The sequence below is a fragment of the Diabrotica virgifera genome, chromosome 3, assembly GCF_917563875.1.
Source record: "Diabrotica virgifera virgifera chromosome 3, PGI_DIABVI_V3a".
Lineage (NCBI taxonomy): Eukaryota > Metazoa > Arthropoda > Insecta > Coleoptera > Chrysomelidae > Diabrotica > Diabrotica virgifera.
Genome location: NC_065445.1, coordinates 84,518,557 through 84,537,844, shown reverse-complemented (window position 1 = coordinate 84,537,844; position 19,288 = coordinate 84,518,557). Strand labels below are relative to the sequence as shown.

Sequence of the window (19,288 nt, the reverse complement as noted above, 5' to 3'; positions counted from 1 at the left end):
TACCCATACACTTAGACTCTAATTCTGAATTAGGTATTAATGATTTTATTGATTGACACTTTTAATATAAAATGTTAGAAAATTACTAATTTTCAATTTTCAATTTCAATTTTTCAAACAAATCAAACAAATTTTCACAATCACATCACAACTATTGCAAATCCGACCAATCTTGTCTAAAAATTGCACACCCAATTTTACATCTATAAGTTCTTGAACATCCTGAACAACATCTAATAATCCTATATAAATAAAATCTACAGTTAATAAAAAATAACGTCACTTTATATATAACTAATAATTTTTCGTTTTTGTCGGTTTAATGTCGTGTTTTCTTACTAATCCCCTCAAGATTCTGCCAATGTTTTGTTAATATATTACATTCAAATCTATCCCACTACCAACCCTCCCTTTAGCAAAGTGCAGAGAAAAAGTATGATTTTGAATACTACTATATTCTTCCCTTATACCGGAAAGTACGTATATATCTTATACTTGACATACTTTTGTTACCACTGCATATGAATGCGTGCATGTATGTGAGTGTGAGGGTTACACACCATACGTACGTACATGTGGATATTTATGTGTATACATATATATATATATATATATATATATATATATATATATATATATATATATATATATAAATGTAAAGAAAAAAGAAGTACTTTGTTGACTTGTTTATAAAAAACAATTTTGAGTTTCGGTGGGTTGGAGTCAATAAAAAGGGGTCGTTAGAATACTATTTTTATATTGTTAGAATATAATAAAAGTATATATATATATATATATATATATATATATATATATATATATATATATATATATATATATATATATATATATATATATATATATATATATATATATATCAAACAGATGAAATAGAGAATGTGGAAAAATCCCCTTACGAACAATTCACACATCCACCATTTCGGGTTGGGAAAAATTTTTTGAATAGAATCAAAGATCCAAACACCAGTTCTTAGAAATGTGTTTCGCCCTCTTCAATTGTTCGTAAGGGGATTTTTCCACATTCTCTATTTCATCTGTTTGATTTCGTACGAGTGGTCGTCAAACCATTAACCTTGGATCTTTTGATCACTGAGTGTGTTTCAAGGATCTACATCTCATGTTTTTATATATATATATATATATATATATATATATATATATATATATATATAAAGTAATTAGGTAATATTGACTGATACTATGTAGATTATAGTTTTGTTTTGGGGTTGCAGTCATTTATTTTTTAGGGGCAGGATAAATAAAACTCTGTGTTATTACCTAGCTTTCGCAAAATATATTTGCTTCTTCAGGGTAAGCTGAAATGAGTATATTATAAATACAATGAAATTAAGTTAAAATACATTGTATAAAAAATAACAAAAAAGACTTACAACTTGAGGTTATTCCTAAATTTGTTATTCCTAAATTCCTAAATTTATTTTTGACATTATTCGAGTGTCTTTCTGGCATTAATCAAAATTAAAAACTAAATTATTAAATCGAATTTTTGAAAATTAAAACATTGCTATTTGGATAACATTAGAATAAGAATTATATATATACTATGTTTTGTGAAAATGTTTAGGAATAACCTCAAGTTGTAAGTCTTTTTTGTTATTTTTTATACAATGTATTTTAACTTAATTTCATTGTATTTATAATATACTCATTTCAGCTTACCCTGAAGAAGCAAATATATTTTGCGAAAGCTAGGTAATAACACAGAGTTTTACTTATCCTGCCCCTAAAAAATAAATGACTGCAACCCCAAAACAAAACTATAATATATATATATATATATATATATATATATATATATATAATTGTTCGTAAGGGGATTTTTCCACATTCTCTATTTCATTTGTTTGATTTAGTTACGTTTGGTCGGTAAACCAATAACTTAGATCTTTTGATCACTGAGTGTGTTTCAAAGATTTACATTTTTTTTTTTTTTTTTTTTTTTTTTTTTTTTTTGTTTTTTAAATATATATATATATATATATATATATATATATATATATATATATATATATACTTTGATATTGGCTTGATCATTAACTTTTGATTTAAACCAGACCACTTAACTAACTCTGGTTTTTTGTTGTTTGTAGCATTTAATTTTACTTTAACCGGGACCTGAAGATGCTGTGCAAAGTGTAGACAGCGAAACCGGTCGTCAGTTGTAAAATAAATTGTTTGTGAGAACGTCTCTCTTTTCTTTACTACATCAGTATGAACTCACACATTATCTAAAAAAACAAATAAATGTTTAAAAGTTGAAACAAACATTAATATTTATTTTTATTAATAAAGCATATTTATTATAATTATTCTATTTTACAAATATGTAAATATTATAAAATTTTATTTATAAAATATACATAAATCATTATTTTAAAATAAATTATTATATTACATAATATTATAATTTGCCCATTTTAGTGATGTACATATTAGACTAATCGTGGTTGTTTAAAATATTTATTAACAAATTATTGTAAATAAATAATGGTAAAACGTACATTACTATAACATTAATATCACTAAATTAGATATTCGATTGGTATATATATATACAATTTTACTGTAGTGGTAAATGGTAACAGTTTTGTTATGCAAAAGACTAGTTTTGAGTCAATAAAACAACTTCATCACACACTTCTTCTGATTCAGATACGGCCTAAAAATAAAACAAAGTGAACTATATTTAATGCACTTAGTCTTATGATAGACTAACACAAGAACCATGGTATATATAAGTGTTTTGTGACAATAAATCACCATCCGTACTACATACAAACTCAATCGCCAACCCAAAATGGAGGAGGATGACGAGGACACCTCCTCTTTATCCAAAGCTCCATCCACAGTAACGCTAACACCACAAAACGTCCATTCTCTGTCCGATCCGAAACCAGAACAGAAAGAACAACAAAAAATACCACAATGCCACATCATAACGCAACAAGCTAGCGGAGATTCGAACGAGTCTGAATCTGAGTCGATATCAACGAAAGCATCGCCTCGTTACTCTTTGTTATCTAAGAGTCCACATTCTAGCTCATCCCAAGAAGACTATGAGCCAGATACCAAATATAAAGGTCAATATTTATCCGCTTCAATGAGAACCTGCACCACTAAGAGTATGGAAAGTCTACGAGCATCTCCCAAGGGTTTTCTATCATCCAGTGAACGTGATGTTAGAAGAGTATATCTAGAAACTACAGAAACGAAATCTCTGGAATGCATCGAACGAGAAATGAAACTTAAAAGACACGCAGTTAGTGGTGAAGCTTCTCTAGAAACGACTGGCAGTGAAGACACTTTTACAGCAGAAAGAAAACGAGTATTATGGTCCGGTAAAATGAGAATACCTCAACATCTAAGCTTACCACCGCCTACAGGTTATTTAAGTCTTAGTCCAGGCGATCGCAGACTTACAATTCTGTCACCACATTCTCCCCATAAGATGCCGGACTACTTTACTACTGGTACTTTGAAGACACGCAGAAAGAAAGCTGGAGTATTGCCTAAACTACTGTTGCCCCGCAGCGATTCTGATATTAGCGAAGTATTTTCGGAGCAGGGACTTGAGTAAGTAACATTTAACAAATAGTGTTCTAAGTAGTGTACCGATTTCTCTATTCTAAATCTGTGTTAAGTTGGACTATTTCCTTTTTTAATTTTCATTAGCTTTCTTTTATTTTTATACGCTTGTTCAATTAAAACCCATCTTTAGTTTGGTTTGCCTTGGAAGCAATTGTAATCACAATCACGCAAGTGGTCACTGCAATATGACTTAAAAACGACCTTGGTTGTTAACAATTTGTCCAAATATAACGTGCGGTCATTCAATTTTTCAGTGTGCTGAAGAACCACTGTAATTCGTACGCGAATGCAAGCAGTGTCGAAAATTTAAGAGTGAAAGATAGGAACTAGAGATTGCAATCCAGAAGCATTTTCAATCCAGCTAGATTTTTGCAAGATTGGCCTGAATCCAGCTGGATCCAGTGCGCATCCAGCAAAATGTGGAATCAAAATAAAAACACGACTTTAATGGTGTCTGTATGCTAAATTTATAAACAAAAGAAACATGAATTATTTAGTTTTTTGAAAGTGATACCTTAGAAACACAGGCCTTACCTACTTCGCACAGAACTGCACATATTGCCGGTTGCGGAGAAAGCTCTTCCGGCCTCTGTGCTGGTCGGTTTTAAGGTCATCAAATAGTCATAGACCGTTGACAAACGATCGCCTTTCACTCCTTCAGTCTCATAAACCGCCATTTCCTTTTCTAAAATCTTTTCGTAATCTTTTTAAGAACAAATTTTTTTTTTGGCTATAAATGTTTTCTCTTTCTCGTTTCAATTCAATCTCAAGTTCTCGTATTCCAAAGTAAAATTCACGGCATTCGATTTAGTTGGTCCATTTTCTTCCATTATCTCTTGCACTGGTTTCACAGTTACTTGTTTATTTATACGAATCAACAAATTTTTCATCTCTTGTCGCATTGCATTCTTTTCCGGCATGGGGAAGTAACCAGGATTGTTTAGTCCTTTGTCATACTTTTTTCATTTTGTAAATACGCTAATGTACCTGTAATCTCATAGAGACGCCTTTTCGTGATTCTGTTGCGTAGTGCTTCCGATAGATCGGCATTAAGGCTAGAGTCCTGGCTATTTAGTTTGTCTAAAACAAATTTCATGGTTGTGTCGGCCGTTATCAAAGTGGACTCTATTCTGCAAAGAGCTACAGCCGGTTAAAAGTGGCGATTAAATCATTGATTGTTGACCACTCGCCAGCAGAGAATTTTATCGCATAATCAATGTATATCAACGCTTTATCGATGCAAACTTTTAAGCTATAGAAAATTTCCAGCATACTGAGCTACTGCCAGCGCGATAGAATGGCAAGCTGTCGACTCACGGCTTTGAATAAAGAGGCTAATGAAGACATTAAGAAACTTATTTCGAATTTGACACGTTTACGGATCCGCGCTGCTGGATCCAGCACGGTTTGCTGGATCCAACATGTAAAAAAAGCGCTGGATCTATTGTCTGTCCCACCTTGACTTTACAGTAGACGAACATACGGCAATACAATCCTTACGGGAGTTTTTAGCGCGGCGATGCCGATTTTCTTCAAAAGAATTTTCAATCGGACATTACCAAGGTCCTAAAAATGTAGGTCCATAAAAATGTTAAACTAAAACTAACCCGTTACAGTCAAGTAAAACAATATTTTTCATTGTTTTTTTGTGAGTGATAGTCATTTTCGAAAAGTAATCAGCAATTTTATAATCGATATGCGTAATAACTTTTTTTGGTTAAGAATATGCTAAAATATTCAACATTAAAAGTGGATGTTATTCTATGGTTGTTAATTTATGTATTGACAGTATAGACAGTTCTAAAGTAATGTCAAGAAAAATATCAAATAGATTGTCAGTCAAGTTTAAGTAAAGTTTTATCAAGTTTTTTATTGTCCTACCAGGTCCTACAGTTGAGAATAAATAAAGTATAAAATTGTTGATGGTCACTTCACCTAAATTAAATTATAACAAAGAATATTAAATAAGCTTAAAATTATTACTGATAACATTGTATTGAGTAACTCATTGCTTATTTGGAAAATTTGTATCCTAATTGCAGTTAATTGTTATTCTTAGGGCCGGTTGTTCGAACGCTAATCAAAAATGATCATTATCAAATATTTAATTACTGTCACAACTGTCAATGTCAACTTTGGCTGGGTTGCTGAAAACATAATTATTGATTACAATTATGAAATTAGTTAATCAATTATGTTAATAATTGTTATGTTAATTGATTAACTAATCTCATAATTATAATCAATTACGTTTTCAGCAACCCAACCAAAGTTGACATTGACAGTTGTGACAGTAATTAAATATTTGATAGTGATCATTGTTGATTAGCGTTCGAACAACCGGCCCTTAATGACTGATTTCCAAGATGAAATTAGTGTCATTTTAATGTGTTTCCACCCTACGACAGTGGCAGTGAAAATGAGGAAGACGGGATTATAGAAAGAAGCTAAAATATATAGTTTAAATGTATTTTAATTATTTCTGTAGGTACCTACGTATGTATTAAGGTTTAACATATTTGTGCGCTTAAATACATCATTATATAAATGTTTTATACAAAATTATTTTTATTTTGTTCACATAAAGGTATTTTTCGAAAAAAAAATGTTTTAGAACCCCTGACATCCACAAAATGTCAATAATATTCATTCCTAAGTTATTAATAGTTATCCTATAGAAAAAAGTATGTTTACTTAAAACCTGTTTCTGATAAAATTTGGCATCACTGTTGGTCATAAGAACCTGTACTGTAAAGTCAAGGCGGGACGCACACTAGATGGATTGCTGTATACTGGATCCAGCAATTGCAATCTCTAATAGGAAAGGTGGAAGATAGGAAGACAGGTGCATTGAGTAATGCATGAACAGACAGGAATGCAGCATAATATGTGGAAGATTTGATTACAGAAAATGGTAAAATTTTAATCAGAGCAATTTCTGAAAATATTGGTGTGAATATAGGATATGTCCCTAGTATCATATATTAACTGCATTACACAAAATGTGTAACAGCAAAGTTTCTGCGCAATGAGTTGCCTGTCGTTTATCAGAGAACTAAAAATGCTCGCCACTGGGTGAGTGGGTGACTGGGCATCAAGCAATAAGACAAAAACGTCCAGATAAGCTTTCACATGGTGGAATTCTTCCGCCAGACAACGCTCGGCCTCAAGTTGCCAAAGCAGTGAAAGAAAATCTACAACCAAAGAGATGAAGGATATTAGAGTATTCACCCTGTAGTCTCGATTTATCGCCTTGTGATTTTCGCATCTTTGGGCCACCGAAAAAGACGTTAAAACGTAACCGCATTTAGTCGGACTAAGAAGTACAAAATGCTGTAAAAGATGCCGAGCAACAGCCACAAGAATTCTTAAAGGAGAGTATACATCGGTTGATAACAAAATGGGATATTTACATTAATTGTGGTAATCACTTGTAGATCTATTCACCAACATTTTTTTCTTGACCAAAGATGTGTTTAAATTTAGAGGCCTCGTACTATTGCCATCCATGTTGTTTTCGAAAATTTTTTTGTAAAATGGACCCGCTTTTTTAATTTTCGGTGTTGATTAATTCGTTATTAAAAGGAGTTGAAAGTTTTGGCATATTTTTTCTTCTAGATAGTGGTTAAATTACTATTGAGCTCCCTTGCGCCAATTGTGTTAAATAAGTTATTTTTTAATATCATTATTTTTCTCATTTTTTTTTATATTCCCTCCCAGGTATCATGAGAGTTTATTTATTTGTTTATTTATAGTAAAATACAAATGACCTGGCCTCTTGTGACTAATCCAGGTCGCTTCCTGATGGAATTACATTAGTTGCTTTTACATAATTTTTATCTTAACAATTTTTTAATTTAATTTAACTAAATAACAATGGCCGTAATCTATTACTAATTCTGAAAATTATAAATTATAAATAATTCTAATGAACAACTCTAAATAATTTTAATAAACAAAATATAATTTTTATTTTTTTTTATTGGCCAGCACTATTAATCTAAAACTAGTTAGAAATCATTGTAAGTGTAGGTCTATTCGACTTGTATAATATTCCCAATGGTATTTCGGTGAGCCTCAGACTCTTAGCCAAAAATATCCATTGAGTTTTAAAATTTCAGGTTTTTAGATGTATTTTTTTTGTTTGATTAATAATTTGTGATTTTTGTTTTATTTTATTTTATATTTAATAATAATTTTTTAATTTTTATTATATAAATATTTATTTAATTATACCATTATTAATTTTGTATGTAATTTAAATTTTTTATTTTATAATTTCTTATTTAAATTCATAGAGGTTAGATATTTACTTGATTTCTTCTGAGTCTGATATTATGTCCGCTAAATTAATTAGTGTATTATATGATTTTTCATTTTGTATTACTTATATTTTCTATGTTTATGCCAACAATGTCTCTTCTCATTCTTTGTAATCCTTGTGTATTTGTCTTTCGCAATTAAATAATATGTGTTCTCCACATTCACAATATTCATCATCTTTTAAATTAAATCTATAAAGATATGTAGGGTACAGACCGTGCCTGTAAGGAAATGTATTAATCCTTTTTTTGGGTTAAAATAATTTGGTATATTATTTAAATTTGGAATAAAATGATAGAGACGTCTTGCTTTAGGGGAATTCTCATTCGTTTTGCCATTTTCTATATAATATTTCTTCTAATTCTCTGTTTGTTCTTATTTCTATTCCCATTAATTGTATTATTTTTTCATAATTTTCTTTTCTTTCCCAATATTCACATGCACGTTTTTGTGCTTCCAAGTGCATGGGCTACACCAGTTAAGACTGTTAAAGCTGGTGTTGCTGTAGTACTGAAGGCTCCTGTCATTCTAACAAGGAAACCTCTTTGTGCTTTATTTAGTTTTTCAATATATTTCATTATTTTTTATTCGGTGTGGCCATACACTTGCACCGTACCCTACAATTAAGTAAGTATCGTACTCAGGTATATGCGCATAATATGCTGGAAGGGAATTCTATACTCCATTTGTGCTATGCTTGCAATGCAATGCATGACTTTCGCTACCTTCTCACATACGTTATTTATATGGTTTGTAAAGAGTCTTGGTTCATCGGTTATGATACCAAGATATTTAGTTGTTTTTGTTCTTTTTATTGCTTTCCCTATTATTTGTATAATTGTATTTCTTTCAAGTTTTCCTTTTATAAAGCTATATGTTGTTTTTGTTTCTGATATAGTTATTTTAACTTTTGTCATCCATTCATTTATATTTTAAAGTACTCCATTTAATTTTATTTATAGCTCTCTTTTTAAATTAACATCTATTATAAGCAGCAAATCATCCGCATACGCTATGCTCCCCAGAACTTCAGGATTCACAGCTAACCGTTTCAGCAGTTCTTCAAACATCATGTCCCAAAAAATAGGTCCACACACTGAACCTTTAGTTATATGTCTCGTTTTTTTATCTATTGAACAACTTAAGCTAGCATATCGGTCTTGACAATAGTTTCTGAAACTTCCGTACAAGTTTCTGGGGCAATGCATCTGTCGAAGTCTTTCGATAATGCCGGCCACCATAAATTGTCAAAAGCTCCAGAAACATGTATAAAGATCATCAAAACATACTTCTTTGTGCTCCCCCAATTATATTAAAAACTTTATTAATAGCATCTTCTGTTGATTTTCCTTCCCTAAAGCCATATTGATTTGGATGAAGTCCAGTTTTGGTGTCTTATTTGATTTAGTCTTTTACAAAGTAATTTTTCATGTAATTTCCCCATTGTGTTTAATAAGCATATTGGTCTATAAGATTTAGGTAAAGTTGGATCTTTATCTTCTCCTTTACTTATGATTATAACTTCAGCTTGTTTAAAGTTGTTGGGAAGCTTTTGTTGTCTTAGACATTCATTATACAAAAAAGTAAGTATTGGTATTAAGTACTCTGAAAGTGCCTGAAGAATTTCTACATGAATGTTATCTGGCCCAGGAGCCTTTTTTCTTTTCATGTTTTTCATACATTCGTATATTTCTTCTTCAGTAAATCCTTCAAATTCTATTTCTTCTGGTATCTAACTCTTCTTCTAACTCTCTTGTCTCATCAGTGTTCTAATATTTCTTTGTTCTATTGTTTCATTTTCTAAGTCGTCAGGAGGTAGTAATACATCTAGTCGTGTATCAGCTGAATCCTCCCAATTTTTTGTATATGAATAGAGACTTTATTTTTATTTATTTATTTTCATTTATTTATTTATAGTAATTACAAATGACCTGGCCTCTTAAGACAAATCCAGGTCGTTTCCTGATGGGATTACAGCAGTTCATATACATAATTTTTATTTTAACAATTTTCTAATTTAACTAATTAATAATGGCAATAATCTATTACAAATTCTGAAAATTATAAATTATAAATAATTCTAATAAATAATTTTAATAAAAAATTTTAATAAACAATTCTAAACAATTTTAATTAACATAGTATAATTTTTAATTTTTTTATTTTAAATTTTATTTTTTTTTGTGAAAATATAGTTTTTATAGTGCTTCCAGTTCTCATTCTCAGATGAGAAATGCCCAGCACTATTAATCTAAAAATAGTTAGAAATAATTGTAAGTGTAAGTCTATTCGACTTGTAATATTCCCAATGGTATTTCGGTGAGCCTCAGACCCTTAGTCGAAAATATCCATAGAGTTTTAAAATTTCAATTGTTTAGCTATATTTTTTTTTGTTTGATTAATAATTTTTAATTTTTGATTTATTTTATTTTGTTTTATATTTGATATTAATTTTTAATTTTTTATTTTATAATTTCTTATTCAAATTCATATAGGTTGGATATTTACTTGATTTCTTCTTCGTCTGATATTATATAATTCTAATTGTTTCTTTGATATTAGGTCCGCAAAATTATTTAGTGTATTATACATATAATTGTTCATTTTGTATTATATTTTCTATATTTATCAATAGATACTGTAAGATAATTATGACTTTTGTGGACAGGGTCGCATCCCTGAATATAAAGGAGTATCTACCCGCCACACTTAGTTATAGCATTAATCGACAGTTAAAAATAAATATCATTAAATAGTTATTTTTCTACGGCCGTGCTTTTTCACGCACGCATTTTGTTTCCGAACGTTGCACTTTCCAGCACGGCGTGCGTGAAAGTAAATTTTCCCGCACGGCGTGCGGAAAAGTAAAATAACTTGTAATATGGCACCATACTATTTTATAATACATGGAATAAACTAATATTTAGATATTATTTACTAATTTATTTCAAATTTATCTTATTATGTTCATGTTTTAATGCAATTAGCGCGATAATTCAATGAAATTAAATTATTTTGACATAACATTTAAAAGTCAGATCAATAGACAATTACAATGGTTTTGAATCGTCGTCATGGAAACCAATATCGTCGTCGTGGTAACCCATTACATTGAAAGTTTGGTTTTGACAACCTTGTCAAACAATTAATTTGTGTATTTTCACTTCTAAATAAAAATTGATATAACTCTATTTTTTGTGGTTTTTTTCCAAACGTATCGCCCTAGAAAAAATATTGTTTCTAACTCATGCGGAAAGTGTCTTCCCCGCACTCGACTGCTTGCCGGGTCAACGGCAGTCTCGTGAAGTGAAAGTATCAATTTCCGCACTAGTTAGGCATCTAACTAGTGGTACTTTCACGCACGAGACTGCCGTTGACCCGAACGACGCGATGGCGGAGTTCGGGCAAGCAGTCGAGTGGGGGGGAAGACACTTTCCGCATGAGTTAGGAACAATATTTTACAATAAGTGAAATAAGTACACAAATTATTTCTTTAACAAGGTTGTCAAAACCAAACTTTCAATATAATGGGTTACCACGACGACGATATTGGTTTCCATGACGACGATTCAAAACCATTGTAATTGTCTACTGATCTGACTTATAAATAAATTGTCAAAATAATTTTATTTCATCGAATTATCGCCCTAATTCTTTAAAACATGAACACAATAAGATAAATTTGAAATAAATTAGTAAATAGTATCTAAATATTAGTTTATTGCATGTATTATAATATATTATAATGCCATATTACAAGGCATTTTACTTTCCCGCACGCCGTGCGGGAAAATTTACTTTCACGCACGCCGTGCGGTAAAGTTCAACTTTCGGAAACGAAATGCGTGCGTGAAAGTGGCTCTTTTAGCACGGTAGTAGAAAAAAGATATTTTGTTATATTGGTTAAATTATTCACTTTTTAAATTTTTTTTTTGTTTCAGGTAAGTGTTCTTGAATTTCCATTCACCAATAGGACGTAAGTACTAAAAACATTTTAAACATACATTCTAGAATATACACAACAATCATATTGAAAATGAATAACCATTTTCAAAAATGAATAACCATTTTCAATTTCGTTGCAAAACGAAAATACAGCCGAACCATATTCTAGTCCAATCAGAGAGTGCATAAGCACCTCTATCGGTTTCGAAACTTATTAGTCTCTCATCAGGAGGCACATATGCTGCTCTCCCTGATCCAACCAAAACAAAACCCCAGCGTGCAGTCCCGGATTGCAACGAACGAAATGGTATAGATGCCCTAGCGGCAAGTGCTACAACAATCATATTATTTATACGTACATTTGTTTTAAATACAAAAAATATAGTGCTCTTCAGATAAAACTATCCACCTTAAATAACTTTTAAACCACTGATTTTTAGAAAAATCGCAAAAACACGTCAAATAATAATTGAAGGGGGAGATATTATGCCATATTTAAGCTTGCCGGGAAAGGCACCCCCTCACCCCCCGTAACATTCAATAATTTTTTAAATTACTGCCCCCTTTTTATTTAATATTTGGATTCTCCTCTTTGTACTGATTTCAAAAATATATAACAATTAATGCTTAAAGTGATTAGTTTATGAGAAAAATAAATACAAAAGCAACAAAACTGGATTGAAAAAAAAATTATTTTTTTAACAATTTTCTAACATTTAGAGTTTCACTACCCAAAATTTTAACAATAATTATTCAAAAATTTTAACAATAATTAGTCAAGCTTTCAAAAGTAATTTTGAACAATTATTGTTAAAATTATTGGTAGTGAAATGGTCATTCAAATGTTTGTATGTATGTAATAAAATTGTTAAAAAAATAATCTTTTTCAATCCAGTGTTGTTGCTTTTGTATTTATTTTGCTCATAAACTAATCACTTTAAGCATCAATTGTTATACATTTTTGAAATCAGTACGAAGAGGAGAATCCAAATATAAAATAAAAAAGGAGGTAGTAATTAAAAAAACAATAAGGGATGATTCGGGGGGTCAGAGGGTGCCTTTCCCGGCAAGCTTAAATTTGGCATAATGTCTCCCCCTTTAGGTATTATTTAATGTTTTTTTGCGTTTTTTCTAAAAATCAGTGGTTTAAAAGTTATTTCAGGTGGATAGTTTTATCTGAAGTGTATATTGTATTTAACGGATAATCGTTTAATACATTTTATTGTTATTGTATTATTAATTCCAATTAATAGGGTTCCTTCCCTTTTAGTACAGGAGGTAGCATCATGTTTTCGTAGGAATTTTATATTTAATTTGTAGCAGTTGAATAGTGTTCGATATAATCAGCAAAATTGGCATCATTTGCTGTATCTGCGGTGGAATTAGAGGTGACTGAAGTTAGGGGCATCTGAAAGTGGTATAAAATTTTTTAGTTCAGTCGAGATGGCCTTTGATCTTGCATGGTGAGCTATTCTACATTTTATTATTCTAACTTTTAGGGAGGTAAATAGTAGTGTAAATTTAATGCCGTTGAATTCCGCCGTTGCATTAGCCGCCATCTTGATTTTAAAGGACAACCGTTTTTGCTCCGCCATTTTCAACTTTTCGACAAAAATGGTATGGACTAAAATTATTGTAACTGCGATTTCCTAATATTTCTTTTTTTACAAAATTTTTCGTGCGGTCGATATTTTCCGAGTTACCGAGGACCAACTAAAATAAATATTTTCCGCTACATAATAGCTACAAGAAAACGTTTGGTGGTTATTTTCGATCTCGGTATAGTCCTGTCGCCAGGGGGGGTACAACGGCCTTCTTAATTCAGATGGACTTACCCAAGTTTTTTTTATGTATTTTGACCCGTAGAACACGAATTTTTTGGGTAACAGTTGATCCGGATGTCGATAAGATTGTTATAAACAAAGAAGTTGAGGAATTACATAACAGCGATTTCTCGCAAAACAAAACATTTTTTTGTATTTTTTGGGTCATTCTAACCAAAAAATGTTCCTACAAGTTTTTTCTTAGGATGCATAGTTTTCGAGATAAACGCGGTTGAACTTTCAAAAAATGGAAAAATTGCAATTTTTGAACCCGAATAACGTTTGAATAAAAAATAAAATAGCAATTCTGCTTACCGCCTTTAAAAGTTTAAGTCAAATTATATCTGTTTTGAGTATTTGTATTGCTACAAATTTATTTTTTGATTGTTAAAAAAAGCTATAAACACATACTGTTTCCCGTGCCTAATACATGCGTTTTATTGCATGCTACTTAGAAATAGCCCCGCTTGCACTTTTACCTCCTCTACGTACTCGTTCGATTTTAAATGAGAAATCATTGAAACATCACTCAAGCACTAGGTGTTTATAGCTTTGTTTTAACAATAAAATAATACATTTTTGGCAATACAAATAATTAAAACCGATATAATTTGACTTAAACTTTCAAATGCGGTAAGCAGAATTGCTATTTTATTTTTTAATCAAAAGTTTTTCGGGTTCAAAAATTCCAATTTTTCGATTTTTTGAAAGTTCAACCTCGTTTATCTTGAAAACTATGCATCCTACGAAAAAATTTGTAGGAACATTTTTTGGTTAAAATGGCCCAAAAAATACAAAAAAATGTTTTGTTTTGCGAGAAATCGCTGTTATGTGATTCCTCAACTTCTTGGTTTATAACAATCTTATCGACATCCGGATCAACTGTTACCCAAAAAATTCGTGTTCTACAGGTCAAAATACATAAAAAAAACTTGGGTAAGTCCATCTGAATACAGGAGGCCGTTGTACCCCCCCTGGCGACAGGACTAGTATGTTTATCAAGTATATTTTTCAAAGCGACATACGATGATACATTCGTTTCTTTTCTTTGGAAATTTTGTTATTTGAATAATAAATCATCCTCACGTGTCAGAATACAAGAAAATTGATATTAGAACACGTATCGTCTGGTGTTTTTTCAAAATCTGTTTATTTGAAATAAAACAATTGATTTCCTGGGTCAGCTTATAAAAATAATCTACAATATAAGGGCCGGTTTCACCAACAACAAATAAATCAATGAAGATTTATTCGTCGAATAAAATTTATTAGTCGATTATATTTTTATTGTGTCATACAATTTTGATAATTTGAAGCTAAATTGACGAATTTTCTTTGTTGTAGATGTTTAAAGCGTTATTAACTTGTCAAAAGAGTAAATACTTATTTGATAAATCAAATATAATGTTATTTGACGTTAGTGAAACGCAGATCAGTCTAAACTGAAATTAGTCAGATTCCTGCTGTCTTCACATTAACCATTAAGCACATTAACCATGAAGTTTGAAGCACAAATGAAGACACCGTTCTAATATAAAAATTTTATTAAACATATAAAAGTCATTAAACATCGACTTAGTGTCGCCTTTAATTAGCCTAAATGACTCAAATGTTATAATTAAAAGGTCATGCGACCTAACTGTAGCTATTTTCAACTGCTTTGGATATGGAGTTTATTCTGATGGTGGACTGATAAGTCCGAAAACGTTTGTGTGATGTCTTCTTCTTCTTCTTGTGCCACTCCTATCGGAGATTGGAAATCATCAAGGCTACCCTGACTTTGTTTACAGCTGACCTAAAAAGTTCATTAGTGGTGCAGCCAAACCACTCTCTCAAATTCCGCATCCACGACATTCTTCTACGGCCTGGATTCCGTTTTCCTTCTATTTTCCGTGTGATGTACTTTGATTCAAACTTTAATCTTTTTTAGAAATTTTTTTAATAAAACTATCTACAGAGTAGGTTATAATATTAGAATTAGAATAATATTATTATAAAATTACCATCTACAGAGGAAGATTTTTTACTTCTTATGAAAAATGACGATTTTCAAGGCTCAAAATCAGAACCAAAATATATAATTTTTGAAAATACGAAGTGCCTATATTCAAGTTCAAGCATTGTTCTATTATAGGCTATTGATTGTATTCAAAATAAGATAGCTAAAAGGAACTACAACGTTAACGGGGTTTTATTATTTGATATGGTCAATGGACATCTATATATGAAAAAACCGCGGAGTGCTACCATTTAAAGGGGTGCGTTTTTGAGAAATAGGTGAATAAGTAACTGTGCACAGGTTACATTAGGGTGAGTTCTATCCACTTTTGGTACAAATAAGTCTACATAAAAATTGTTCCTCGTTAAATTTCCTATCTAAATATAACTTTTTAAAGTCAAAGATACTTTTTTTTACAAAAATATATTCAAAAGAAAAAGCACAAAGAAACCCAAAAGAAAGATATTTTGTTTTTTTTTTCCCATAACTTTTGTCCACGGGGATATAGGTATAGACATTGCCTCACAGAAAAAAAACTTACATATTTTTTCTTTAAAATGATGTTTTGTAGAGGTCATTAGGATTTACAGTTTTCGAAATATGATTTTTTAATGTTCGCCACTCACAGCAATTTTGGGCAATTTTCCTTGTTATTTCGCAAATATTGTTCTGTAACTTTTTTCTACGTAATTATAGGTATATGCAATGGTACACATAATAGGAATAGAAATCAATTACCTTTAAAATGGTCTACTGTATAACGTTGTACGACTTTTTTTAAAGAGATTATGGTTTTTCAAGGTTTTATACTTTTAACGATTTTTTATAATATAATATAAAAATAAAATAAAATTATTATATAATATATTATATATTATTTAATACCTAATATAAAAAAAATATTATTTTTTACATTTTTTTACGATTGTTTTTGAAATTTCTCATTATAAATTTTTTTTCTTGTACATGAATATACTATCTATATATTGCGCAACAAAGAGGGCTTACTTTCTGTTCTTTAAAATGGTGTATCATCTATATTTAAATACATAATGGAAACCGAGTGATTCTTTGATATTTTCTTAACTGTATTATTTAAAATTATTTCTTTTCCAAAAATTTCATAAACATTAGTTTTAAAAAACATCACTTTAGTTAAAATTATTTAAACGTTGACATTTAAAAAATTTTCAAAATCAATGTCCATCTCTTCGTTAGCATTAGCTTCAATATCTTCCTCTGAAACCTCAGCTATCTTAGAATTCCCACAATTAGTACCCATGCACATGCACCCTTTGCAGAATATTGAACAACTTATTCCTATCTTCCTACAACCGCAGTTTTTTGTACATCCTTTGGTACATTTACATGCTATTTTTTCAAGCAAAGCTTGTGGTGCAGGAGCTTTGACAGTAAATATTGGAATTAATCCATATTTTGAAGTTTGCCCCGCCGAGTCAAGTGGATCCAAAGTATTACCTATAAAAAATAAGATTCAATCATAACACACAATCACATAAAAAAGTTGAGGAATGAGGAATTTAAAAAATAATCCTAAAATCAAAAATCGTTGCAAGTACTTATTACAATTTGAAAAAGCATATCTTATTCAAAAATAACCCTAGAATTTTTTATAATACACCATTTTAAAGTAAACAGAATAGGCTTTCTTTTTTATTATATAATATATACTACATAGAAAAAAAAGTTATAATGGGAAATTTAAAAAATAATCGTAAAAAATATAAAACTCGTTAAAAGTATAAAGTCTTGAAAAAAATAACCTCTTTAAAAGAAGTCGTACAACATTATACTATAGACCATTTTAAAGGTAATTGATTTCTATTCCTCTTACATGTACCATTGCATATACGTAAAGTTACGTAGAAAAAAGTTACAGAACAATATTTGCGAAATAACAAGGAAAATTGCCCAAAATTTCTGTGAGTGGCGAACTTTGAAAAATCATATTTCGAAAACTGTAAATCCTAATGACCTCTACCAAACATCATTTTAAAGAGAAAATATGTAAGTTTTTTTTCTGTGAAGCCATGTCTATACCTATATCCCCGTGGACAAAAGTTATGGGACAAAAAACAAAATTTCTTTCTTTTGAGTTTCTTTGTGCTTTTTCTTTTGAATATATTATTGTAAAAAAAAGTATCTTTTATTTTAAAAAGGTACCTATATTTAGATAGCAAATTTAACCAGGAACAATTTTTATGTAGACGTGTTTGTACCAAAAGTGCATAGAACTCACCCTAATGTAACCTGTGCCCAGGGACTAATTCACCCATTTCTCAAAAACGCACCCCTTTAAATGGTAGCACTCCGCGGTTTTTTCATATATAGATATTCATTGACCATATGAAATAATAAAACTCCGTTAACGTTGTAGTTCCTTTCTATAGTACATAATCAATAGCCTATTAGCTCCAAGTAACAATTTTTGGCATGTTTTATTGTAAAACATTGGTTTTAATTGTTAATGCCCGATCGCCCGTCCTCTTATAACCGCTTCATTAACAATTAAAAAACAGTGTTTTAGAATAACACATTCCAAAAATTCTTATGGGGAATTGATAAAAGAAGGTTTGAGCTTGAATTTAGACATTTCGTTATTTCCATAAGTTTACATGTTACTTTTGTTTTGGAGAACAGAAAATTGCTATTTTCCTTTTGTTTCAGTTTTGAATTGTTTATAACTCAAAAGCGATCAACTTTAGCGCAGGGCCGTAACTACCATTGGGGCAACCGGGGCAATGCGGGCCTCCAGATGAAGGGGGCCCCCGTTTGGTTGGCCGTGTATAGATTTTAACGAGGAAAATAAAAATATGTATTTTAAAAGCCGATTCCAACGAAATATTTTCAAATGACACAATTTTAAAAAGACCGCAATATAGTTTTAATTTTTCATTGGGGAAATTAGTATTTTCGACTAAAATGCAATTGAAATATATAGAACAGGGCCCTTGAGGCCTGAGCTAAGCCGGGGTCCCCGAGATTTCAACAAAAATTTAAATTATTATATACTTGGGAAATTAGTTATTTCGACGTATAAAACCTAAAATGCCGTTGGAAGAGGGGACCCCCTTGAAATTAGTTATTTTGGCGAAATAAAAATTAACATTCAACCGGAGTAGGGGCCCCAGATCCCAGCTACTTTCTCTTAATAAATTTACCCCAGACCACATCTTGGTACGTGAATGGAACCACATATTGAAGATTTTTATTTTTATTTTTATTTATTTATTGTTCATACATATGACCTGGCCTCTAGTGACTAATCCAGGTCGTTTTTTTCCTGATGGGATTACAGATATTTTTTTTTTATATTTTTACATTTTTTACTAAACTACTAAATCTATTTTTACAATTAATAATTTGCCATAATCTATTAATTACATTTAACAAATTTAAAGAAACAATATATATCTGTTAAAATATTTTTGGTACTATCAACTCCCTTCTAAGTTATAAAGACAGTCCCTCTATTTTCAGAAGAGAGTTGGTAGTTTTTTTTTAATTTAATGAATTATTTATTGAATTATTATTTTTATTTATTTTT

General features: G+C 30.4%; 1 protein-coding gene across 3 annotated transcripts in view; it reads left to right on the top strand.

The window, feature by feature from the left end:
• LOC114327290 (cAMP-specific 3',5'-cyclic phosphodiesterase) overlaps positions 1 to 19,288 on the top strand; it is a 1,080,669-nt gene that overhangs the window by 362,992 nt on the left and 698,389 nt on the right. For 2 of the 3 annotated variants that reach the window (XM_050646630.1, XM_050646629.1), the window contains exon 2: positions 2,695 to 3,615. The exons of the other annotated variant lie outside the window; for it this stretch is intronic. In XM_050646630.1, coding sequence (XP_050502587.1) covers positions 2,840 to 3,615 — 776 coding nt within the window. In that variant the 5' untranslated portion in view covers positions 2,695 to 2,839. The remainder of the gene's footprint in view (positions 1 to 2,694; positions 3,616 to 19,288) is intronic. 3 annotated transcript variants of the gene reach the window in all.